Raw genomic sequence first — 26,537 nt, 5'->3', positions numbered from 1 at the left:
AAACTATTTCTTAAAAAATTTATATATTTGACTGTAGATTACATATTAGGCCAAATTTACTTTATTGGCCGGAATTAATAATGTCACATTGTCACATGCAGCTATTTTTATTGGCAGCTGACGCCACCTTTAAAATAAATGATCCTGCGGTTTAAATCATTAAAAATCACGTTTTAATATAATGAACAAAAGTAGTCATTCATAGAACGATTTTGAATTTATATTAATTTCATCTCGTGATCGATTCATAGCAAAAGCCAGAAATTGTCATGTGATCTTGTAATTCTGGCCAAAATTATTGTGCTATTTTAATTTTCTTAATTTTTTTTTATCCATAATTTTGACTATTTTTAAACTTTTACATACTTTACATTAAGATCGAAATGGTTAGCTTTATAAATGATTTAAAATGACAAATGACCAGGTCATTCGAAAGGTCATTTAAATGGTCAGTCATTTGCCATCATCTATATTGTTGCATTGGGATGGAATTTCTAAAAAAATACATTTATTGATTTAATACATTTATTGATTTAATATGTTCACATAATAATTGTTCATTAACAGAAAAAAATTCATGTGACAGTAAATATATCATCGGCTTCATGAGAAATTATGCCAGTAATACCCATACCACCAGTTTCTTTATATTTAAATTCATCTTGGCCAAAATTAACTTTTAAACTACAAACACAATTAGAACCAATTGAAGGATACCAAGTATAAAATAATCCGATATAAGCGATACCTAAATATTTACTATTCATTATAAAAAAGATTTGTCCAGTATTTAGACAATAACCACAGCCCAACACATCATTTACTTCACCCATTTCTCATCATATTTTGAGCCTGTATACCTTCTACCTTCATCTGAATGAAATCCAACTGAATGTGTATTGCACCCGGGTAATCTTCAATTAAAGAGAATTGGAAATCACTTAAATCATTTAAAATTAAAAATCAATAAAGATATAAATATATAATACCTGTTTGTTGAATATTTTTTTGGAGCAAAACCAACAGCAATTATTGTTTTATTATTACTTGGATTTGATAGGATTGTTATTTCATAGTAATAAAACCAATATTTTACTGGTAATGAACTAGATGAAGGTATCTATTATTACGGAAATAATAGCAATAATTTAGTATAGGAATTTGTTTGTATTTTGACATCTGATTCAGTATTAAAAGAAATTTCAATATTCTGTTCTTTTTTTGAAGTATTTTTACCATTTTCATATTTATCACTATCTGTATGTTACAGTTTCATCAATTTTTTCATATTTAACGCTTACAATCTCTAAGAATGAAACATTTGCTTTAGGTACAAATTTCTATTCATTCGCACTTTAAATTTTTTATATCTAACTTTGGTTCTTTTTCTAAAAATTTTAAAAATTTTCCCAAAAGCTTTTTTTTAGGAAATAAGCGGAGCTTTCTAACAGAATCTGTTTATTATTTATTATCATGATATACTAAGAAGGGAAACAAAATACATTACAGAAACAGGTTAAATAGCGGCTTTGTGGCCACTACACATCTACTATATATATATTAAAAAGTAGTAGGCGTACCACTATTTTATAGTAAATATAGTGTAGTGATGCAGTACTTCCATAGTTAGTATATAGAAAATTAGTATAAATGTAAATTTACCATAATGTAAACATATAGTAGCGATGTAACAAATTAACATAAATGTATGGTAATTATAAGTTCTAATAAAAGTAATTGTGCAGTAAATACAACTTTTATTTGTAGTAATTATGTAGTAAAATATAGTACATTTGCAGTAAGTATAGTACATTTGTGGTAAACATATAGTACATTTATGGTAAATATATAGTACATTTGCATTAAATATATACTCAATTGTAGCAATTAAATAATTTTATCCTCAAATATAAGTAGTTCCGAGCGATAGCTCTTCCAATAAATCACATGATGTGTTTTTACGACATACCAAAAAAATTATGAATTAAACACTGACAACATTAAGCAAACCTTCAAGGATAAATTGCGCTTCAATCCTTTATGTTTCGAATTTTCAAATCGAAAATCGAAACTTACCATATCAGCATATCCAAGTCCCAAAGTCGAAAACCGATATCTACAAAAAAAAGAGAGAAATTAATGTCCTAAAAAATAAAAGAAAAAGAACGGTTAGTACCATTCGTTAACGTTAATATTAAAAAAAAGAAAAAAAAACCAAGCTTACGAATCTTGTTCTTCAGAACTCAGAAGTCCACCTAAAAAAATAAAGAAAAGAACGGTTATTAGTAACCGTTCATAATAAAAAAAAATTAAATAAAATTAAAGTTTCGTACCGTAATAGTACAAAACTTTGGTTTTCTGCTATTCGAAAGCCACCCGAAATACCCGAGACCTAAAAAAAGAATAAGAACGGTTAGTACCGTTCATATAATAAAAAAATAAAAAAAAAACTCCAAAAAATTCGTACTTACGAATCTTTGAAGTTTCTGTATTTCGGAAGCCCACCAGAGAGCCGAACCTATAAAAAAAAGAATAAGAACGGTTAGTACCGTTCATATAATAAAAAAATAAAAAAAAAACTCCAAAAAATTCGTACTTACGAATTTTTGAAGTTTCTGTATTTCGGAAGCCCGCCCGAGAGCCGAACCTACAAAAAAAAAAGAAAAAAAACGGTTAGTAACCGTTCTATTAAAAAAAATTAAAAAAGACTTCAAAGAATTTGTACTTACAAATCTTTGGAGTTTCTATATTTCGGAAGCTCACCCGAGAGCCAAACCTAAAAAGAAGAAAGAACGGTTATTAGTAACCGTTCATTAATAAAATTAAAAAAAAAAACAAAAAAAAAACCAAGATTCGTACTTACTTATGAATCTTGGTTTTCCGTTCTTCAGAACTCGTAAGCCTTCCCGAACCTATAAAAAAAATACAAGAACGGTTAGTAAACCGTTTGTAATAATACAAAAATACAAAAATAAAAAAAAAGTAAAGATTCCTTACGAATCTTTGGGGTTTTCCATTCTTCGTAACTCGGAAGCCAACCCGAACCTAAAATAATAAAGAAAAAAAAATGGTTATTAGTAACCGTTCGTTAATATCACAAAAAAAAACAAAAGAATAAAACCAAGATTCGTACTTACGAATCTTGGCTTTTTCCGTTCTTCGGAACTCGGAAGCCCACGATCCTAAAAAAAGAAGAAAAGAACGGTTATTAGTAACCGTTCATAATATTAAAAAAAAATAAAAAAAAAACAAGATGAATCTTGGCTTTTTTCCATCCTTTGGAAGTTCATCCCCTTTCATTTTCCCCTTTCGTTTTCCCCTTTCGTTTTCCCTTTCTTTTTCCCCTTTCATTTTCCCTTTCTTTTTCGTTTTCCTTTTCCTTATCATTTTTACTCTATCCCTTTCGTTTTTCCCTTTCCCTCTCGTTTTTCGCTTTCTTTCATTTTTCGCTTCTCCTTTTGTTTCTTTTCCCCTTTCATTTTTCGCTTCCCCTCTCGTTTTCACTTCCCCTTTCATTTTCACTTTCCCTTTCGTTTTCTCTTGCCCTTTATTTCCTGCGAAACCTATATGGAAAACAAGAATGGTTAGTAAACCGTTCATAATATTAAAAAAACTACTACGAAGAAGATTACACCATCATTTGATACACTCAACTTTCGGTATAATAACCATATTCCATATATCCGTTATTTGTTTTTCTGTTACATTCTTTTGCTTCATTATTCTCGTTGCGTCATTTATTATTTCATTTATTTTTTTCACATAAATACCTGCAAGTAAAAGAAAGAAAAGAAATGTTAAAACGTTTCTAAAATAAAAAAAAAACTGACTTCCCCTCCCATTTACCTTATTATCCAAAGTCTGGTGCGTAGTTTTGACCGGCATTCTGGGAAGGGAAAGACGAAGCCACACTAAAATTTTAAAAAAAAATAAAAAAAAAAATTTTTTTTTTCCGCGCCTATAGAGCCAAAGGACGAGGAAAGGAAGGAATAAAAGTTTAAAACAGAATGCATAAGATTCTTTTTTAAACTTTTGATACGCGTAATGGCCATAACGCGTGACGTAGATATTCGACCAGCATGAACTGATTGAACTGTGCAGTTTTATTGTTAATATCACGTGATAAATGATATACAATTAATCGTACAATTGGAGAATACAGTATGTATGATCTTAAAAATTTTTTTTAGTTAAATTTTTTTTTCCAATATAGATGCAATTAAAAAAGTCTAATATAATATTTTATTTATATATTGTACAAGACAATTTACAATGAAATTAATAAAATTATACTTTAAAAATAAAATATTGAATATTACGTGATCAATTCATTACTATTTACTACTGCCAGTTTGATCTTAAAAATTTAAACTAAACTTTTTTAAGCAACTCCCTTTATTCGCTTTTTCTCATTCCTTTGTTTTATCCTTCTTCCCTTCCTTCATTCTTATAAAAAAAATTTTTTTTTATTTATTTTTTTTACGGTTTTTAACTGTCATATTTTTATTTATAAAAAAATAAACCATTTTTCTTCCTTTATCCTTTCCTCCTCTCGTATTTATCATATTTATTTAAAAAAGCCCATGAAAAAAAAATTTCAAATTCTATAATGAAACGCTATAACATTTCAATTTTTTCTTCTTTTGCTAGGTGTATTTCATTTTCTGGGTGTACATTTTGTAAGTTTTCAAAAAAAAATTTTTTCTTTAATTTATTTTAATAAATGGTCACCACTAACAGTTCATTTTTTCCTTTTTTTTTTAGACAAACTTTTGAGTCTTTGGATGCGTTGGAATTCAGTACTAGGCAAGGGTTTTTTTATTATCTTTTTTATTTATAGTCATAGTATTAAGGCTAATGGAATTTTCATCTTTTTTTTAGACAGGTCTGGATGCGTAAATCTCAGTAAAATTCAGAAAATTTTTTTTAGACAGGTCTAGAATGTGGATTTTGGTAGGAAATGGTGAAATTGAAAATTTTCTTAGATGAGTATAGAACATGGATTTCAAGATTTGAACATTTTCTAATGTTCATCTTTTCTTTTTCTTTCAGTAAACAGTCCTAGACGCGTGAATTTGTTATAAGAATTCTTTTAGAATGATCTGGTCATAGAATTATGGTGAGAAATTAAAATTTTTTTTAAATTTTATTTATTCAAATTTTCTTTCTTTAGACAGGTCTGGACACGTGAATTTTGGGTTTTGGATTTTGAATTTTAACTTTGGATACGAGATTTTGGCAAGTAAATCAGATTTTTTTCTTTATTTTTTTTTAACAAACTTTGCTAACAGTTCGTTTCTTAGGCAATTTTTCAGATTTTTGGATGTGTGGGATAGATTTTGATAGGGAGGTTTTTTGTTAAATGATTTCTTTACGAAACATTTACTAACATTTTGTTTTTTTTTCTTTTTTATTTTAAGATTCGATGAGGTAGGTACCTTTGGAACATCATAAAGTTATGTGAGAGTTGATTTAAGTCAAGTCAACCTGTTGATTGTATTGAAGATAAGTACTGTCATTCAAGATCAAGACCAAATTCAATAATCTATCTTTGACATATCAAGTATGACCTGAGTAATGGTCTGACACATTAAGTGCATAGGATTTTGGTGAGAAATTGGCTGATTTGTTCTCTTAATGAAATGTTTTCTAACATTTTGTACTTTCTATATTTTTATATGGTTGTCTTTAGATTTCTTTGATGTGCAAGAATTTGCTATTCTTTGAACTATTTATTTTAATGAAACATTCATTAATGTTTCAATTTTTTCTTTTTAGATGTGGGATAGGTAAGTTTCAAAAAAAAAAAAAATCAAACTTTAAAAAATTGATTTTAACTTTTTTTTTGTAGGAACTTCAGCTACAACTCTGAATGGCTGAATCGGGTAAGTTTTTGAAAATAATTTGAGACTCTTAAAAAATGTTCTTATTAACACTTTTCTGCAATTATATAGGTCCTGGCTTTGAAATTTTGAAACTTTATCTTCTGCAGGACTTCGTTCTTTTTTCTTAGCTTAAATTCAGATTTCAGATCAATCAGGTGATACTATAGATTCCCACCTTGTTATGGTTGTATCACCAGGGGCGCTATGTCAACGGAAATTTAGTACGTTGATCGCTTAAAAATCCGCGGCTATCCAATTATAACAAGAGGAAAAGGAAGAAGGTTGTTGGCATAAATCATCTTCAACATCATTCTACATGTCAGATTATAGTATATATGATAGAATTATTTTTAGAATTTAGACATAGACAATGTATTTGATGTATTTGTAAATTGTAATGTAATTTTATTATTAAAATTGCACAATAAATTTTACGATGAATTTATAGGTATTTTTTAATATGATCATATAATTTTTTCAAATTATTAGATTAATAATACATTATAATAAAAAATTAAAGAAATACTGCATTATAAAAATTTATCAAAAATTCATTAAATTCTTTATAGCATCTATATAGCTGATGTGAAGTAATGAGAAAGAAACTATATAGTCAAAACAAAAAATTGCCGCTAGCACTTGATCATATAGTCATGTGACAGTAACATGCAAGCGGTGCTAAAGTCGCCAAATCATAAGTTTCAGCAATGTAAATTAATATATAATAATATAAAAAATGAAAGATAAAATTTTCAGTTACTTACTTTGTGAAATAACTTTTCGTCAATGTATATCTGACATAAAATAATGTTAATATTTAAAATTACTAAAAACAGCATAGTTAGTAAAGTACTAAAGCTAAATATAAATTATTATTATATATGTTAGTATATTAAATTAGATTAATTTTTTTTATTAAGATTTTTTTGCCGATAGTAAGTAGTTCTCTACAAGAAATATCAATAATAAATATAACTAGAATGTATTAATATTAATATATATGGTTAATATTTAAAATTATTTGAAAACTAGATTATCCGATTTTTTTGAAAAAATAAATAAATAAATGACCGTACCGTATTGTTATATTAATTAATTCAAGTAAACTTGAAAAATAAAATAAAGTTTACAGAATTTTTGAACATTTTCGTATCGGTAAAAAAGCTAAAAGGACTAGTATAATTAAAATAATACCAAATATGTCAATGGTTTATTTCAAAACTGTGCCAAAAAATCCTTTTAGATTTCCATAATTTAAAAAATATATTTCTAATATCCAAATTCCAAGAAATGAAGTAGTAATGACTCCTCAAGTTGATAAATAATATGGACATCTAATAGAAGAAATGAATTAATGCAATAAATTGAAGAGAATTTTTAAATATAAAAAAAAAAAAGATAATACTTTTACTGTCGTTATTTAATTTAGATTTCTTAATCCATTTCCAAGATCTAAGAAAAAAATAATAATAATGCTTAATTTTTCTATATAAAAAAAATTTAAATTTAAAACCCAAATATATTTTTTTATTTTTATTAAACAGTAATAGTTAGCGAAAACAAATTTTATAAACATATCAAAAATGAAAAAGTAAAATAAAAAAATGAACTAAACTATCAGAAGAATCTACTTCGACGGTGGGGCAATTAAATACGAAACTATTAAAGATATAACCAACTACACCTAAAAACCATTTCTTTAATTAACCCACTACCTCCCATACACTAGCCGAAACTTGGTAAGTTGAAGCCCGCCCTGCATTAAAACCCAAATATATTTTTATTTTTATTTTTATTTTTATTTTTATTTTTATTGAACAGTAATAGTTAGCGAATACAAATTTTATAAACATATCAGAAATGAAGAAGTAAAATAAAAAAAATGAACTAAACTATCAGAATTAAAACCCAAATATATTAAAACAATAAAAAGATATTATTGGGCGTTTTTTATAAAACTAGTAACAATTTTGTTGATCATTTGTTGATCATTTATTTTTAAATTTATTATAAATTTTGTCACGAGATTTTCTATGGAAATCATTTCTCAATTTGTTATTAAAACACCTGCTGAATTGCCTCGAAATTGAAAATCATTTCTCTTTTTATAAAAAAATTTCCTTTTTGGTAAAAAACTCTCAAATTAATCTTATATAACTTTATGTAAATGACAATGACAATGAGAAAACTCTCTCCCATTCCTTCATTTCGTTTTTTTACAAAGAAAAACTTAGAAAAATTCTTTTCGATATTCTCATAATTATTTTATTTCGTTAAATATAACGGTATGTCCATCTCAGCTAGGACTACTCGTAGTGCGGCCCAGAAGGGTATAGACAACCAGGAGCAGGGAGAAACTATGGAAGGAGTTGTTGGTACAACTTCTACTGCGCAAGATACTTCGAATAATTTTACTTTCACTCCTAATGACGAGGAGTTTACTACAGTTAAGTCTAAAGCTACCTTACGTCAAGAAAACAAGAAGAAAAAAAAACAACAACACCAAGCAGCGGCTTCTGCAAGGTTACCATATAATAGAAAACAACAAGCGACTTTCAAACGACAAGAACTTGACCCTTTCGTTGCTTATAATCCACAAAATACGCAGCAAAAAAAGAAAACCAAACCTGCCGAGACCCCGAAAAATGTTGATCCTATTGTGACACAATCAACCTCTGCAACACCAACTGCGAACAAAGGAAAAGCTAATGAAGATCATTCAGATGTACTACGAAAGATCAACACACAAGATCAAGATGATCAGTCGATGCAGGATGACTCACATTTTGTTGATCCATCTGCCGATAATCAATTGCCTGAAAAAGAAATGGCTGACGCCGAATTTTCACCAATCGTCTTATCTAAACATAACACATGGAAAGCAACTTGTACGATTCCGGAGGCGCCCAAAAGTACACAATTTTGTCATTATATTGTTAAAATTATCAAATCAAAAATTGACGTCGTTACCACTTTTGAAGAAAAGAAACCAATTAAAATGACTGATGATACCAGTCAAGAACAAAAATACTGTCACGTGATTAGTATTAAAGTCAACACTGAAGTCGATTTAAATAGCTTATGTAATATGACTTTTAAAATGCCTAGTGCAACCGATGGCGATGAAAATAATGTCGTTTACTCCTTTAAGAAAGTAGATAATTTACAAGAAAAACGAAAACAACTTTTTCAAAGTCGTGAAAGCCGTACTATCAAGGTATTCAATATACCGTTATATATGGAAAATTATAATTTAAAGGCTGTTTTTAGTCGATATGGAGAATTAGAAGAAGATGGCATTACTACACGACTTAAAGGTATATACAGACAAGCTTTTATAACCTACAAAGACGAACTTAGCGTACAACCTTTTTATGCTCAATGGAGTGTATGGGCGTTTAAAGAATGTCTCTCAGTGGTACCTGTTTTGCTATCTGAAGATAAAAAATCTGAAAGGTTCCAATTTGCAGCAAAAATCAATGGTTTACCGTTCAATACTTGTGCACGTGATTTACAACCATTGGTTACTGAAACCAGCGCTGCGTCTATCTTTATTCCACGCAACCCCGTGACGTATAAACCTATGAAATATGCTTTTGTATATTTTCGAAATGATGAAGATTTTAGTATTGCAACCAATAATGTATATGAATATGAAGGTCAACAACTAGAATGGTCCCCGTTAGATACCAAATCTTGTCATAGATGCGGATATACGGGACATGTAGCGAAGGAATGTCAAACGGAATTACGACAACGTTCAAATAAATTAAATCGTAATCAACTGCTCCAACAGTTTAAAAATCGTAATAAATCTAAATTCAATTCATACGCCGATGCTACTAAGGGAAATAGATATCCTAATAATCGACAACGACATTGGAATCAAAATAATATTATCAACCGACAACGTAATAATAATACTTATACCTTTAGTGAAGAAGAAATGCAAGCTTGGGGTGACGAAGAAGATATAAGTGACAACAACCACAACCCAATTCAAGGCGGTACTAGGAAAGGAGGCTCTATGCATGAGCCAAATAACAACACACATACATCTTCACAAAATGATTTATCAGAGATCAAAAAACAACTTACTACTTTAAATGCAATGATTACCGAATTTAGAAAAGAAAATGATATAGTTAGAAAAGAAATTAATTCAATTAAAGAAACCTTTAAAAATAATAATAATCGTAAAGGTCTCCAACAAAAGCCTGACAAATTACCAATTGTTAACGATAATAATAAGCGTGCCAAACCTGACTCATCTTCAAGTGAAAATGATGACAACAACTTAGTGCTTAACTTAGAATCAAGAGTAGAAAAACAAGATAGTTTATTAAATAATATGTTCAATATGATCACAAAACTTACTGGACAACTTTCCGATAAAGAACAAAATGATTCTACTACAACTAAAATTGCAAGTATTGGGGGTACTAGCAATTCAGCCAACCAGTTCGAATCCACTTTTTAAATCTTAATGATTGTACAACCCAATAATAATAATTTAATTAATAATTATTCTAACAATCCACCCCCACATTTAATTAATTATAAAAGAAAAAAGAAAAAGAAGAAAAAAACAAACTTAATGGAAGATAATACAATTCCAAATCAAATTAACAATAACATAGATATGTTTAACGAGCACGATAATCAGAAATATTTTACAAAAATAGCGGTGCTTAATATATGTACCTTAACAGAATATAAATTGAACAATATTTTTGACTATATAAGAAAAAATGGTGTCGATATAATGGGCATTACAGAAACACAAAAAGCTGATAAAGAAATTAATTTTTTTAATGCAGATAAAGCTGGATACAAAATTATTTCACATAATGATAATAAAAATGCTATTGGAAAAGGAGTTATGCTTATAATACGAAATAATTTAGAAAAACATATATTCAATATAGAAAAAATTAATGGACGAATATTAATAGTGGACTTTTCCTTTAAAAATAATAAAAAATTACGCTTAATATTATTTTATAATTTAGCTAATCATCGTACGGGTGTAGATATGAACAACAAAATTAATATGAATACACATGTGATTAATCATATTAAAATAGCTAAATCTAAAAAAATGGAAATCATTTGTTGTGGTGATTTTAATTTACAATATAGAAAGTTTAAAAAACGACTTGATAATAAACAATCTGTGCCAAAAATGTTGAAAATTTTTCAGAAATTAGAAAATCTTAATTTATGGGATGTTCATAAGGAAACTTATGACATGGACAATACAAAAGATATAATGACTTACTTTGGTCGTTTCAAATCAAGAATTGATTATATATGGATATCAGAAAATCTTTTTACGAAAACATCGAAGGCAAAAATTATTAATATAAGAGATATAATTAAAACGGATCATGCCTTATTAACTTTTGATTTTATTAATGAAGATTTGATCTATCCGATTTTACAGACAAAAAAAATGAATACGACTAATGTAAATTTAATTAGATATATTTTTGATTTTGATAATACTGAAGAAAAAGATCTTTTAAATTTTCAAGATGACTTAAAAAAGGTTGCTACTTCTTTTAATTTAAATGGTTCGATTGAAGAAAAGTGGTCGTTTTTTAAAAATAATTTATTGAAAATTAAACAACAACATATTCGATCTAAAGAAATTATAGTTAATGTTGACCGTGACAAAACATTTCAACATACACAATTATATAAAGATTTACGATATATTGTATATTTAAGAAGAAAATTTAAAAAGAAATTGAGTTTTGAAAAACTCGCTCTAAATTGGAAATACTACAATAATTATTTAAAACATTTAGTTAAAAGACATTCAATAGATGAAGTGAATTCAACATATCTCTTATTACAACATAGATTAAGTCGATTTTTAATAGGTCAATATGTTAAGGAATTAAATGAGATATACGATACTTTATTTTCAAAATTTTCATTGGAAATGTTTAATCTAAAAAATGATAAAATTAAAGAAGCCATAGATAAACGTTGTGCAGATTTGGCAGATAATCAACGAAGAATGATTGATAATATTACTGAAAATGAAATGAAAAAAATTTTTATAGATAGAGTTTTAATTGATGACGAAGATGGAAACAGTATTTTAGTTACTGATGAAAATAAAATCAAAGACATAACTAAAGATCATTTTCAAAATGCAGCAGGGTCGAAAAATCGTACAATAGATGATTTACAAGAGTGGTCTGATGAATATGAACCTATAAGATCAATTAATGAATTAATTTATAATAATTGTCTTGAACTAATAACCGATGATGAATGGGATATCGTAATCAAAGATTTACCAATTAAAAAAGCAGTGGGGCCAACAGGAATTGCATATGATGAAATTAAAAAGGCTCCGTCAGAATTTAATCATTTATTAAGAGATATTATAAATGATGTTTTACGTAATCAAATAATGCCTGAAGACTGGAAACTAGCAAATATATATCCGATCCCAAAGCCGAAACCTTGGGGGTATAGATTAAATAATACTAGGCCAATCACGTTATTGGAAACAGCTAGAAAAGTTATGATGAAAATAATTACAAAACGTATCTCGAAGATAATGGTAGAACATCAAATTTTACAAGGATACCAATACGCGGGCTTGCCCCTAAATTCAACTTTTGAACCATTACGAATAATTAATGAGATAATTCAACATAGTAACGAACGTGATAAAGAATTATGGATTCTTGCTCTTGACATGTCAAAGGCTTATGATCGGATTAATGTTTTTATGCTTGAAAAAGCAATGAAAAGAATTAAATTTCCAGTAGAATTAATTAATTTATTAACAGGTCTATCATTTGGACGGAAAAACAAAGTTTTTACACCTTATGGTTTAACAGACGCCTTTAATATGCAATGCGGGATTGATCAAGGGGAGATAATTTCACCGCTCTTGTGGATTATTTACTACGATCCTTTATTGACAAAAATTAAGAATTCAAATCTAGGTTACGATATAGATGGTTTTAAAGTTAATAATATTTATGATAATGTCGAAGAAAAGATTAATTTTAACTTTCCAGGTTTAGCGTATATGGATGATACAAATTTCATGGCTGGAAACCAGGAAAATTTAGAAAAAATTTTATCAATTGCTGACACTTTTTATAATCTTAATGATATAAAAATCAATAAGGATAAATCAGAATTATTATTAAGAAAAAAATATATCCCAGAATCATTATCTTTGAGTTTTGGAAAATCGATAGTTAATATTAAACCTACTAGTAAAAAAGGATCAATTAGATTACTAGGAGTGTGGTTCAATGCTTTTAATCGAAGAAATCATGTGATTGATCAAATTAAAAATGAAATTAATAATTGCTGCGATTCAATGATCTTACGAAAAAAATTAACAGATAAACAAATGGCTTTTATCTTTAATGTCTTAATCATTCCAAGAATTGAGTATAGGGCACAACTAATTATTTTATCAGAATATGAATGTAACAAAATTATGGCTAAATTTCGTATTTTATTTAAACATAAGTTAAAATTTATGAAAACTACACCGAATTCAATAGTTTACTTAAAAGAAATGTTTAATGTTAAAAATATTGAGGATAATCAATTACAAGCAAAAACGACTAATTTTATCTTGCAAATTAATGATAAAAATGAATTGGGAATGATCACAAAAATTCGTTTATATAATCTTCAACAATTGTTATTTTTAAACGATAATCCTATTTATTCATTACAAGAAAAAGATATTATTAGATATAAGAAAATTTTCACGACGCAATTAAAAAATCATTATATATTAGAGTGTATCAAAATGTTAAAGACTCAAAATTTTAGCATTGCTATTAACGATACGATAGATAAAATGGAAATAATTGGAGGGAATATTTTAATTAAAGATATTTTACCTGAAGAAATTTATTTCAAAAATTTAAGATCAATAAAAAAACTCAATATTATGTTTGCAGATCAAATTTTAACGTTAGATGGAAAAAATTTATTAACGTTAAAAGAAATTTTGGGAAAACGATTTAAAAAATTTTTTAGTCCAAATAGATCTTTAATTGAAAAAAGTTGGAAAATTATAGAAGATTGTATTTTAGATAACAATGAAGTTATAAAGAGACGAATTTCTATTGAAGCTACGAATAAAATAGGCACTAGTTTTGCTCATAATTTAAAAGGAACAATTTTAACTAAAATGAATTTAGACTCAGAACCTATAAATAATGGTTTTATTTTTGGAAAAAAGAAGTTACATAACGATATAATTTTAGTTTATGGTAAAAATTACAATTTGGGATCTAACAATATAGTATTGGAACATTATATAACGGTTAATAATCCAGATGACTTATTTATGGGTTTAAAAAAATGTTTAGGATGTTTTTTGGATGAAACAAGCACCCTTGGTCCCCTTGAAAGAATACATAAGCAAAGTAATTGTTTAGTTAAATTGAGAATAGAAGATGTTTATTTTCTTGAAAATTATTTACATTCACATGCAATGATAATACATGAAACTGATTCATATATAGTACCAGATATTATTCAATCACATATTGAGTCAAATATATGGCATGAACATAATTTTATTATAGAACCAATGCTTTTTAAACAAGATGATATTAGATTAAATATTTTTGAATCTAATATGCAAAAATCAACGCATAATTGTATAGAAAAATATGTTAAAAAAGAAAAATTTAATAAGAACTTAACGATCGAAAAGTTAAACGTCATCAACTACAAATTAATCCAACAATTGGGAGAACAAATTTTCGTATATATAGATGGTTCTGTTATAAATAATGGAACAGAGAATATTGATGGTATAGCTGGTTTACATTTTTACGATAAAGATCATAAATTAATTGATGAATTTTACGTTAACATTGAACATTGGATTTCTCCAAGTAACACTGGTCGAATGACAACATATCAGAGAAAATTCAGGTACCCGATTCTTCACTAATTCTTCACAGATATATATATTATACAATCCCGATACTTATTCCCGATTGGGCTCAGGTTCTTGTTGCATTTCTGGATACAACCGGGCATAAATACTTCATAAGTATTGGATTTCTATTGGTGAAGAATCGGGTTTCTGTTATTTTACAAATAAACGCCCAATATTTACCAAATTAATAACTGAATCTTTTGAAGTTTTAATAAACTATAAGGTGCAAATCGGATAAATATTATGTTAATATCGGATTTCTGATATTTTACTTATATTTATATAATATTTAAGTATTTATTTGGGTTATCATAAAGTATCGTTAAACGATACAATACACGCCGGGCAGTAATTGAAATCACGATATTTCAAATTGTTTTAATCAATTTATTACTATTCGTTGCAATATATTATATAGCAATATACTAATCAATTTTACAGTAATACATTTGCTTGCTATATTTAATCGTTGTTATATAGAAATAAACTACAAATCATTCTTGCGTAATAAAAATATAAACTACAAATTATTATTAATATACGTGCTCTTTTAAATCTAACATTGCATTAATGCATTAATTAAACCTGTTCATCAAGTTCGTTAGGTTCATCATTAATATTATCGATATTATCGATCTCATCTTGTGGTTGTACGTCGGATCCGTACGACTGTGATATCGACCAATCAGGGGCACCTTCAGGCGGTTTTGACTCGTCGATCCACGTTTTATCATCATACCAACGATGTCGTGAAAGTTTTACATGACTTATTTTCTCACCAACTCGGTCAGCCAAGCGAAGTAATTTACGTCCCTATAAAAATGAAAAAGAGATAATAAGCAAATGTATACAATAACTATACAATTGTTTTATTTGATACTTACACGACGTGACCTCCAGGGCTTGTCATAAACATGAAGAACATGTTTATCCGTTTCAATTTTATTCTTAGGATGAACATGATCTTCGATTTCTTTTTTGGTGAGCTCTTCATCAGTTTCAGAAACTTCATCACTGTGGAATCCTCCTTCATTAAATATGGTTTCACAGTCTTCCTTGAATTCTTCCCAAGATAATGATGACGGTTGAAATTCTTTAAGCGAGGCATCATTAATATTGAACATATGCTCGATGCCTTTCTGACGTCGCTCTTTTTTCTATTGCAATCAGATATTAGTGATTAGGATAGAAAGGAACAAGATCAAGGATTTTAATTTCATATTTCGGATGTCTTCAGTACTTACATCTTTTCTTCGAGAATTCGTTCCTTTTCTCTTCTTTTCAAATCTAGTCTTATCCGGATCAAGGCTAACCATCCAGCTTTCTCTACGATGGCGGTGTAGATTCTGTAAGACCCATTTCAATTCTATATCTTTGTATTGAAACCTTCCGGTCAAGACTCTAGCGATCTCCTTCATGATGTGTTTTGAAACGTGTGGTGCAATTTCTACCCATTTTTTGGTATGATCCAATTGCAATGAATCATCGAGACCGCTAAGTATCTGCACGACCTCATCCTTAATTTTATAAAAAAATATCGATTAAAAAATTTTGCTGAATAACCAATAGTTACTTGATACTCACATGGAACAACTTATATTGATCTTCGTCCATATCTTCAAGCAAAACCCGAGCACGTCGACGATATCCAGTTTCTGGTTCTGGCGTGAGTGATGTATTTTGTCTACTCCTTGGAACTGGTGTTGTCTGAGGGGTTGATGGCCATTCAGCTTGTAGGTCGTTCCTTGTTTGAGATTTCTTGAGGGTCCGAACTTCTTCCGTAAGTGCAGTGATAGCTCTGCTTAGGGCTTCGATATCTGTAAATTGAAATCATGACATTATATTCAAAATATGTAAAATAAAAAACATAATTATTATATTATAACCATACCATCATTCCTATTATATCTTGTAGTTGAACACCCTCCTTGTTGACTTGGTGAACGACTATCTGAATAATTAGTCCTATTATGTCTTGTAGTCGAACGTCCTCTTTGTTGACTTGGTGAACGACTATCTGAATAATTAGAATAAGAAGAACGTCTAGACTTGTTCCTTCTTGAACGATAACGGTGACGACGATGTGGTGACATTGAGTTTGTTTGATGATGGTTGTAAGAGGTTAAATTTGTTGTAGATAAGCGTCTTAAGCTTATTTTCTTAATTTTGAAAGGTCTTCTTCCACGCATTTTTACCAAAATTTGTTAAAGGATAAAAAAAAAAACAATACAATAAGGTAAAAGACGTTCTTTTATACCTTTATTTATTTCCACAATTAAAATATTATGATTATTAATAATATATTTTTTTTTCCTATAATTAGATTAAATGTAATGATTACGATTTTTTTTTTAATGATTTAGATCAAAGTATAATGATATGGCAGAGAAAAAAAATCAGTTCGTGGGAAGAAAGGGGTCTTTATATATATTTTTTTTTTGTCATATGAGGACCGATAGGTCTGTCGAAAGTAACGAAATAGTCTATTAAATAAGCTTTTTTTGATTGAATTTTTTTTTCCTTTTTTTTCATGCCGATAAGTCTATTGAAAATAACGAAATAGTCTATTGAAGTATAAGCTTTTTTTTGATTCAAATAAAGGAACTTATATTGATTTAAATACAATAAATACAATAAATTGATAGTAACCTAATATGGTCAACAATGTCAATTATCAATCATACTAATATATCCGTTCATCGAAGAACCGGAAATTCATTTTTAATAAAATTTTTTTATATTATTATTTACAATGACGAGAAAATACCGAAGAACAAAAGCTGTCTTTGTAAAGAAATCCTATAATTTTAAACAGAAAACATCAAATAAAGTTCCGTGTCATTGCAATAAATGTAAAGGTAACATGGTTGATCCACGTACAAAAAATAGTCATAGTTTAAAAAGGGATATTAGACCAAGAGGAGTTATTGAAGAAATTATAGATTTAAATCAAGTTTCATCTGATGACCTAAACCAAGATACATCGGTAGACCTCTTGAATGATCCAATGGAAATAGAATCACATAATTCAGATGATGGTCATCATGAACCTATTGTTGATGAGGAAAATTATTCGTTTCTTCCCAAAAAATCGAAATCATCAAAAGCCAAATCGAAAGATAAACGAAAACATATCGGTAGTGGAAATTCCAAGAATGTATCATACCCTATTGTTGTTATTGAACAAAGTATTTCAGATGATGATACTAGTGATGCTGATGATGAAGAAAACGATCAAGTTGATAATGACTTTGATCCTATCGAAGAAATACCAAATGAATCTTCATCCGGCTGGTTTGACGCACCGGAAAATACATACGGTGATGATCCAGAAGCCTCCTTCATTGATTTTACTGAAGACTTTCATTGGATTGTTTTATGGATCTTATTATATCAAGAGAGATATAAGTTATCCGATGTCACTACCGATTCTTTAGTCAAATTTTTTAGATATCTTTTGGTTCTTTTGGATGCAAACACGTACAATTCTTTTCCTACATCTTTGTATATGGCACGTAAAAAACTTGGCGTCTGTGCTCATATTGTCAAATTCGCATCGTGTGAAAAGTGTTGCAAATTGTATAATGTAACAGAAGTATCAACTAACGACCCTTACCAAGTTCCAGCCACAATTCATTGTACCTATGTAGATTTTCCGGATCATCCGATGGCAAATCAAAGAAAAAAGTGCAATGCTACACTTGCTAAGAAAGTTCCGGTTACTAACGGAACAATCTATCGACCTTCTTTAACGTTCCCTACTGTTAGTTTAAAACACCAATTACAATTAATGTATAATCGAAAAGGATTTGAGAAATTATGTAGAAAATGGGCGGACCGTAACGATTCTCAATTTTTGAATGATATTTATGACGGAAAGATCTGGAAAACCTTTCAGGATCATCGTCAAAATATACCATTTTTCCGGAAAGATGTCTCAGACCGCCACTTAGGCATCATGTTAAATATCGACTGGTTCCAACCATTCGATAATTCAACTTATAGTATAGGAGCTCTATATGGTGTAATATGTAACCTGCCTCGAAATGAAAGATTCAAGCCATCAAATATTTTGACAATGGCTTTAATTCCGGGGCCAAATGAGCCTAGTTTACATCAACTAAACCATTATATAGCTCCCATCATCGATCAATTAATCGAGTTATGGAATGGGATTGAACTATCGAAAACATACGAAAGCTCTACCGGAAAATCTATTCGAGCCGCAGTAATATGCTGCTCATGTGATATTCCAGCCGCGAGAAAACTCTGCGTCATATCTCTGCGCGAGTGCTTGCATAGATGCTTAAAAAAGGCTCAATATGATGATCGAAATCAACCGAATTTTGGCGGATTTGATGATATTGATGAATGGTTTGTCGAAAGAGATATCAACCAGGTTCGAAGGGATGCGCGAGAATGGTTGAATTGCAATACTAAAGATGCTAGAAATAGTCACGTCCATAATACTTTAGTACGGTGGTCAGAAATGTATCGACTTCCGTACTTTGATTCAGTGCGATTTCTCACAGTGGATCCAATGCATTGTTTGTTCTTGGGTATTGCTAAGTGGATCGTGACCAGACTGTGGATCGAGGAGGGCCGATTGACACAAAAAGATTTAGAAACAATGCAAAAAAGGGCAAATGCAATAAAAGTTCCAGCAGATATCGGTAGAATTCCCTACAAAATTGCTACAGGTGAAGGCTTTTCAAGGTTCACCGCTGATCAATGGAAGACTTTTATCTTAATTTATGCCACTTCCATAACATGGGATCTGCTTCAAGAATCGGATAAATTGATACTCGCCAATTTTGTCCGTGCATGCAATATTCTTGTATGCAGATCTATAACAACGAATGGGTTAGAAGAAGCTCATAAAAATCTTCTAGAAGTGGCAAAGCTCATTGAAGAAAATTACGGCGCAGAAAAAATTACGCCGACATTTATGCTTACATATTTGCCATTGTGCGTTAGACTATGGACCATTATACGCGTTCTGGTGTTTCAGTTACGAACGCATGAACGGTCTATTAGGTAATTCCAGATTTCCGAACTTATCAATATAATTAAATCAATTTATTAAATAGTCTATATTTATAGGATCGTATCATAGCAGTAATAGAAGAATCGAACCAGAATTATTAAAAACCATTCAATTCAACTCTCTTCTTGATCAGTTTTCTTCATGCGCCCAAGACCATCAACATTTATCGACTTGTATCACACTAATTACACCGAAAGAAACTACCGGCAGTCTTGTAATTCATGATGAAATTAATGGAATAGATTACCGGGAATTTTTATCAATGTCTAGAAACGTGGAAGAAATGGCCGGAACAGGTTCGGAACCTTTTCCAGGTACTTTTCTTAATCCTAAAAGGATAGACACCAACCTTTCAAAAGAAGTATTAGATTTGTTGGTTGAATATTACCGCAATGCCTATGGAAAAGATTTCGCAGCACTATCAGATATCCATGCTGCTCCTTCTGCTATACCGGTATTACCAAAAGTGAACACTTATGGACGACTAAAAATTGGATCCGAAGTTTTTGGGTCAATGTATTCTAAAAGGCACGTCACATCGGCCAAAATATTATCCCAATTTCTCCATGATAATACTAAAGATACTTATCCCGGTATTGTTCAATTTTATTTTGAACATATTATACATTTTCCGGAAGGTTCTGTAAATCATTCCCTAGCATTTGTAAAGTGGTACCTTCCGGCAGAAAATCACAAGACTAGATTTCATTGCACAATTAATGGCGATGAAAATTTGTGCAATATAGAACTATGGAAAAAAGAATTTTATGATCTTAGCAGGGATTGTATTATCCCTGTACATAGTATACTGGGTCGGTTTGTTGAAGGTTCTTTTTCAATAGGACGAAAAGAAACCCGGAAATATGTGTCAGTAATACCGATCAATAGAAAGTTTCATATTTAAAATTTATAATAATACTGTAATATCAATCATGTTTTATATTATGAATATTATAAATATACAAATAAATAAATATATAATAATTATTATTAAACCTTTAAATTTCTCACCGTCTAATATCAATGTTCTATCAGTATTATTATCGGACATGTGATGTTTTACCGATGCTTATTTATAAATTAATGACAGATCATGACAGATCGGGTGTTTATTTATTAGTCATCGGAAAATCCGGAAGGTAATCAATTTGTTACTTATTATCAGCTGATCAAATTTGATATACGTTTAGAATCTATCGGCTTCTTATATAATAGAATCAATAGGCCTATCGGGATACTGATTATTTAATGATAAAAAAAATAAGAGCCGGTTAAGAACCGAAACCTGATTGGTCCCGATTCTTAACTGGCTCTTAATACACCGATTCTTCATCATTTGACCAGTGTAAAGCAGAAGTGACAAGTTTTATAATCGCATTGATTATTGTTCATAATATTAGTAATGTTGAGATAATTACAGATAATGAATTTATTTTTAATTATTTTAATGATATTATATGCAAAACTGAAATTTATAATACACGTAAATTACTAAAAACACAAAATAACATTTATATTTGGGCATTAATTCGACAATTTATAGACTTAAATGAAATAATTATACCAAAAATTACTAAAATCAAAGCACATGACGATGATTTATATCACAATTTTTTAGATCAACAAATTAAAGGTCGTTATTCAGATAGAAATAGGGTATATTCGGTTAATTTTAATTTTTTTCAACTCGATAAAATCGAATATATGCTTACATGGAATAATATTATTATCGAAAAACCGATTAGACGTTTCATACGATATTATAATGAAATTTTAAATTTAGAAAAATTTTTTAATCTTCGAAGAAATCGAAAATATACAATAGATAGCGTAGAATGGGCAATTACTTTTGAATTCTTAAAGGAAAATGAAAATGTTTTACAAACTAATTTTCACACAACTAAACGACGTCGTTATAAAATTAAGAATTTAATTGAAGAAATTCCAACTGTAGAACAAAGAAAATTGACTAATTTTGATATATATAAGGATTGGAAATGTCCGGTCTGTGAGCGTAAAAAAGAAACTTTTGGACATGTTTGGCGTTGTTATTCAAATCGTAAAAGAATGAGAAATATTATATATTATTCGATTATATGTTTAATTGAAAAAATCAAAGAATACGATATATATACCTTCGATGAAGCTAAAATAATTGACTTATTTATAAACGAATCATTTGGGGAAGTTAAAGTTAATAATAATAAATTAACTTTCGTGGATATTATTAAAGGCTTATTTCCTAAATTATTAGCTGATTTCTTACGACAAGAAATTAAAATGACTAAAGTTCATATATTTGAAACTGGAGTTAAATTTTTAGATTTCGTTTTTGATTCTACACATAAAATTTGGGTTGATAGATGTGATTTACAAAAAGATAAAGAAATAAGTTTAGGTGTTACTAAAGAAGATAAAAAACATTATAGTTATGATAAAAATATAGTTAAAAAAGATATTAATCATAAAGTCTATCAAAAGGTAGAAGGGCTTTTGAATAATATATATTTTAATATAGAACCTTTGGATTTTATAGTTCGTGTTAATCAGTATACTATTCAAATAATTTTTTCTTTTATTTTATTTTATTTTATTTTTTAAATATTTTCTTTTATTTTCGCCCAAATGGGTTGATTTTTTTAATTTTTTCTTATTTTTGTTTAGTTATCCTGGTTCATCAGGAATATAGTAATTTTTAGTATATTCTAGATGTTTAGTTTTGTATTATTGTTATGTAGATTTATTCTATTACTGTTATCAAACTAATGACACGTGCTGTAATGTTTCTTTTTATAATAAATAAATTTTTCGTTAACCAGTAAAAAAAAAAAAAAAAAAAAAAAATGACAATGACAATGACAATGTCAGTGACAATGTCAATGTCAATGTCAATGTCAATGTCAATGTCAATGTCAATGACAATGACAATGAAAAAAACTTCTAATGCCAACTTTTCGCAAAAACTCTTCCTGTGCCACTGAAAATACCTGTTAAATTGAGACATCATTCAATATTTGCATGTTTTCATTTGTTTGCTGATCAATTTCGCTATTATAATATTATTTACTGTTGTAGCATTTTTGCTATAATTTAAAAAATTTTTAAATAATTTTAACAAAAAACATTTTATTGTTAATTAATAAATTATAGTTTTTCAATTTAATTTTTAAAATGTTAATTTTAAAATAATACATGTATTATGACAATTTCTCTCTATAAAAAAAATAAAATAAATAAAATAAATAATAAGTAGAGGTTAGAACCATCCAAAAAAACCTTACTGGGTAGTAAATTTTATATGTATTTATTTATCCATTCCTAGGAGATTTTGCAGTGAAAATTAACTATTGATTATACTATAATAAACAGATTTGAAAATTTGAGTAATTCAGAAAGATTTGCATTTTTCAAATTAGAAAAACTTTTAATTTATTCATAATTTTAATATTATTTTACAATTGTAATAGCAGGAGATATAATTTGGCCTATCGGTCATATATATGTAATACGTATTACCAATTTAAATATAGGATTTCCGATTTTACATGTGATCATGTATTACGGTTATTAACAAAGAATTTTTTTATTTTTTCAGCTGATTATTTTTTTGTCTTTTCATTTACAAAAACCTAATAAAATAGAAGTAAAATTTTATTTTTTTTCCTTAAATATAAACACCAACATATTTAAATTAAATAACTCAGAATTTAAATATAAACAAATATTATAGTTTGTTTACACATATTTCAAATTATGGTTTGAGCATTTTGGTCAAAGTAAATCTTGCTCTTTAATTAAAAGTAGTTCAGCAAGTTTGAAGCTGTTAAGATATTAATCTACATGAAAGCACAGTTAATATTTTTGGAGTTATTTACATTTTTACATGATAGTACTAAGTTACAAATTTTTTTTACCTTCAGAGCATATTTTGGGCAGTTTAGTCAAAGTAAATCGACTTCTTATATTAATTGAAAGTTTTTTGGCGGGTCAAAATCTGCTTGGATATTAATTTTCATGAAGGTACAGTTAATACTTGAAGGGTTATTCACGTTTTTCACAATGGAATTTTATTTTTTCTGTTTTATCACTTTAGAGCGTATTTTCGGCACTTTAGTCAAAGTAAATCGACTTCTTATATTAATTGAAAGTTGTTCAGCGAGTAATAATCTGTTCGAATATTGGTTTTCATGAAGGTACTGTTAATACTTGAAGAGTTATTCACGTTTTTCACAACGGTACTCATTCACGAATTTTATTTTTTCCGTTTTGTTACTTCAGAGCGTATTTTGAGCACTTTAGTCAAAGTAAATCGACTTCTTATATTAATTGAATGTTGTTCAGCAGGTGATAATCTACTTGGATATTAATTTTCACGAAGGTACAGTTAATACTTGAAGGGTTATTCACGTTTTTCACAACGGTACTCATTCACGAATTTTATTTTTTCCGTTTTGTCACTTCAGAGCGTATTTTGAGCACTTTAGTCAAAGTAAATCGACTTCTTATATTAATTGAATGTTGTTCAGCGGGTCATAATCTGCCTGGATATTAATTTTCATGAAGGTACAGTTAATACGTGAAGGGTTATTCACGTTTTTCACAACGGTACTCATTCACGAATTTTATTTTTTCTGTTTTGTCACTTCAGAGCGTATTTTAGGCACTTTAGTCAAAGTAAATTGACTTCTTATATTAATTGAAAGTTGTTCAGCGAGTTATAATCTGTTTGAATATTAGTTTTCATGAAGGTACAGTTAATACTTGAAGGGTTATTCACGTTTTTCACAATGATACTCATTCACGAATTTTATTTTTTCCATTTTGTCACTTCAGAGCGTATTTTGAGCATTTTAGTCAAAGTAAATTGACTTCTTATATTAATTAAAAGTTGTTTAGCAGTCAAAATCCAATTTTCATGAAAATGCAGTGGAGTAATTTATATTTTTTATGATCATACTATACTGAATTGCAAATAAATTTACATTCTTTAATGTATTTTTAAAATTTAAATTTTTATTTAATATTACTTAATAAAGCATTATTATTTAAAATTAAATTTAATATTACAATATAAATTTTTCTTTATTTTTTACCATACAAAAAAATTGTATATGGATTATGGAATCTACATTTTTATATTGGTCATACACTAACGATCTATGAAATCGGCTGTAAAAGTCACAAATTGGACAGATGTAGCCAAAAATTGGCTATCCGATTTTTTGCCAATTTTTACTTATTCTGATTCTTTTTTTAACGCGTTTATTTATTAAGTTCATAAATGATTACATAATTAACATACTTATTCTGATAATAGGCAGTATATATAAAGTAAATTGCATGTATACAAAAGGTTAACAACAAATGTGAATAAATGAAACTTAATAAATAAATGCAATGTATGAAACATTATAAATTAATGAAATATATTAGTATTAAAAAACAGATGCTATTCTATTATTTGAATTTAATAATAAATATATGAATTTAATTAAGTACTTTAAAATGTGGAATATTAAAAAATATGGAGATTTTATTTTTTTATAAGCATACAGTATGAATATACAGTATAAAAAAAAGATATATCATTTTATTGTTTCAAAATATAAATGGATTAATGGAGTTTTTTTCTTTATATAAATCATGTTAAAATCACATCGCAAAATATCTTTAACAAAATAAATATAATTTCGTCCATATTATGTTTCTATATTTTCATATCAATTTTTATTATTTTTTTTTTTGCCACTATTTTATTAATAGAAAATTTAAAAACAAATTTTTATAGTGATAAAAAAATTATTAAAAACACTAAATAAATAAAAGAATTACAATGATGGAAAAAAAATTGGTTTTGACTGAAAAAGGAATAATATTCATTTAAAAAAAATTTGTAATTACAAAAACTGAAAATAACTGGATAGCTGCATCATTCATTCCAAGAGGATGGGAATAGAAAAATTATTATTAATACAAACTAAGTTTTTTTGTAAAAAAAGTGATTAAAATTTCATTAACCGGAAAATTATATTAGCAATAAAGAATTGTGTATAATATGACCCGACCGCCAATCAAATAACATGGACAGATCATGTTACATACAGATGGTGGCCTAAATGATCCGGCCACTTTTCAAAATTAAAAAATTTTTTTATGTTTTATAAAATGAAAATAAAAATTTAACATGTTCATTACGCCTTCCTTTATTGAATTTTACAAAAATTTAATAATTAATTCTATATCCATTCGCGAAAATAACAGCATTGACCCTCTGAGGCATACTATCAATTAATTTTCGATAATATTCAGGAGGGAGATCATCCCATGCAACCTTGACGTATACTTAACATTATCATCATATCTAATATTTTATTAAAATCAATACAAACTATTATATTTATATTTATCTTTATATTATTACCATTTAACATGTTACAGGATTAATTCATTTTGATCATTAAATATAATATTTCTTTAATAAAACTAATAAACTCAAAATAAACCATAAAATTTATTATTTGATAAATATACAAAATACAAATCAACTTTTTAATATAAACCCTATTATATTACTTAAAATATATATAAATAATTACTGAATAATGCAATAATTATATTATAACTCACTAACAATACCAAATTACCCTAGTTA

At 28.0% G+C, this 26,537-nt stretch overlaps 5 protein-coding genes across 5 annotated transcripts; 3 read left to right on the top strand and 2 right to left on the bottom strand.

Annotated features, from left to right (window-relative positions):
• Positions 1 to 575: 575 nt before the first annotated feature.
• Positions 576 to 1,245, bottom strand: OCT59_011330 (uncharacterized protein; the record flags this gene model as incomplete). The annotated part of the gene is made up of 4 exons (XM_066136430.1): positions 576 to 759; positions 825 to 914; positions 990 to 1,120; positions 1,237 to 1,245. The coding sequence occupies 4 exons, from the start codon at positions 1,243 to 1,245 to the stop codon at positions 576 to 578; spliced, it is 414 nt and encodes a 137-aa protein (XP_066001053.1).
• A 6,927-nt stretch (positions 1,246 to 8,172) lies between these two features.
• OCT59_011329 (uncharacterized protein) lies at positions 8,173 to 10,365 on the top strand (the record flags this gene model as incomplete). The annotated part of the gene is made up of 1 exon (XM_025320877.2): positions 8,173 to 10,365. The coding sequence occupies one exon, from the start codon at positions 8,173 to 8,175 to the stop codon at positions 10,363 to 10,365; it is 2,193 nt and encodes a 730-aa protein (XP_025170321.2).
• A 5,052-nt stretch (positions 10,366 to 15,417) lies between these two features.
• OCT59_011328 (uncharacterized protein) lies at positions 15,418 to 17,027 on the bottom strand (the record flags this gene model as incomplete). Its single annotated transcript, XM_066136429.1, has 5 exons — positions 15,418 to 15,651; positions 15,723 to 15,995; positions 16,083 to 16,355; positions 16,423 to 16,655; positions 16,730 to 17,027. 5 exons carry the CDS (start codon positions 17,025 to 17,027, stop codon positions 15,418 to 15,420), a joined length of 1,311 nt encoding a protein of 436 aa, XP_066001052.1.
• A 563-nt stretch (positions 17,028 to 17,590) lies between these two features.
• On the top strand, positions 17,591 to 18,444 carry OCT59_011327 (uncharacterized protein; the record flags this gene model as incomplete). The annotated part of the gene is made up of 2 exons (XM_066136428.1): positions 17,591 to 18,318; positions 18,432 to 18,444. The coding sequence occupies 2 exons, from the start codon at positions 17,591 to 17,593 to the stop codon at positions 18,442 to 18,444; spliced, it is 741 nt and encodes a 246-aa protein (XP_066001051.1).
• A 1,703-nt stretch (positions 18,445 to 20,147) lies between these two features.
• On the top strand, positions 20,148 to 20,587 carry OCT59_011326 (uncharacterized protein; the record flags this gene model as incomplete). Its single annotated transcript, XM_066136427.1, has 2 exons — positions 20,148 to 20,478; positions 20,556 to 20,587. 2 exons carry the CDS (start codon positions 20,148 to 20,150, stop codon positions 20,585 to 20,587), a joined length of 363 nt encoding a protein of 120 aa, XP_066001050.1.
• Between the last annotated feature and the right edge of the window lie 5,950 nt (positions 20,588 to 26,537).

The sequence above is a fragment of the Rhizophagus irregularis genome, chromosome 19 (genome assembly GCF_026210795.1).
Source record: "Rhizophagus irregularis chromosome 19, complete sequence".
Lineage (NCBI taxonomy): Eukaryota > Fungi > Glomeromycota > Glomeromycetes > Glomerales > Glomeraceae > Rhizophagus > Rhizophagus irregularis.
This window is presented reverse-complemented; position numbering and strand designations above follow the sequence as displayed.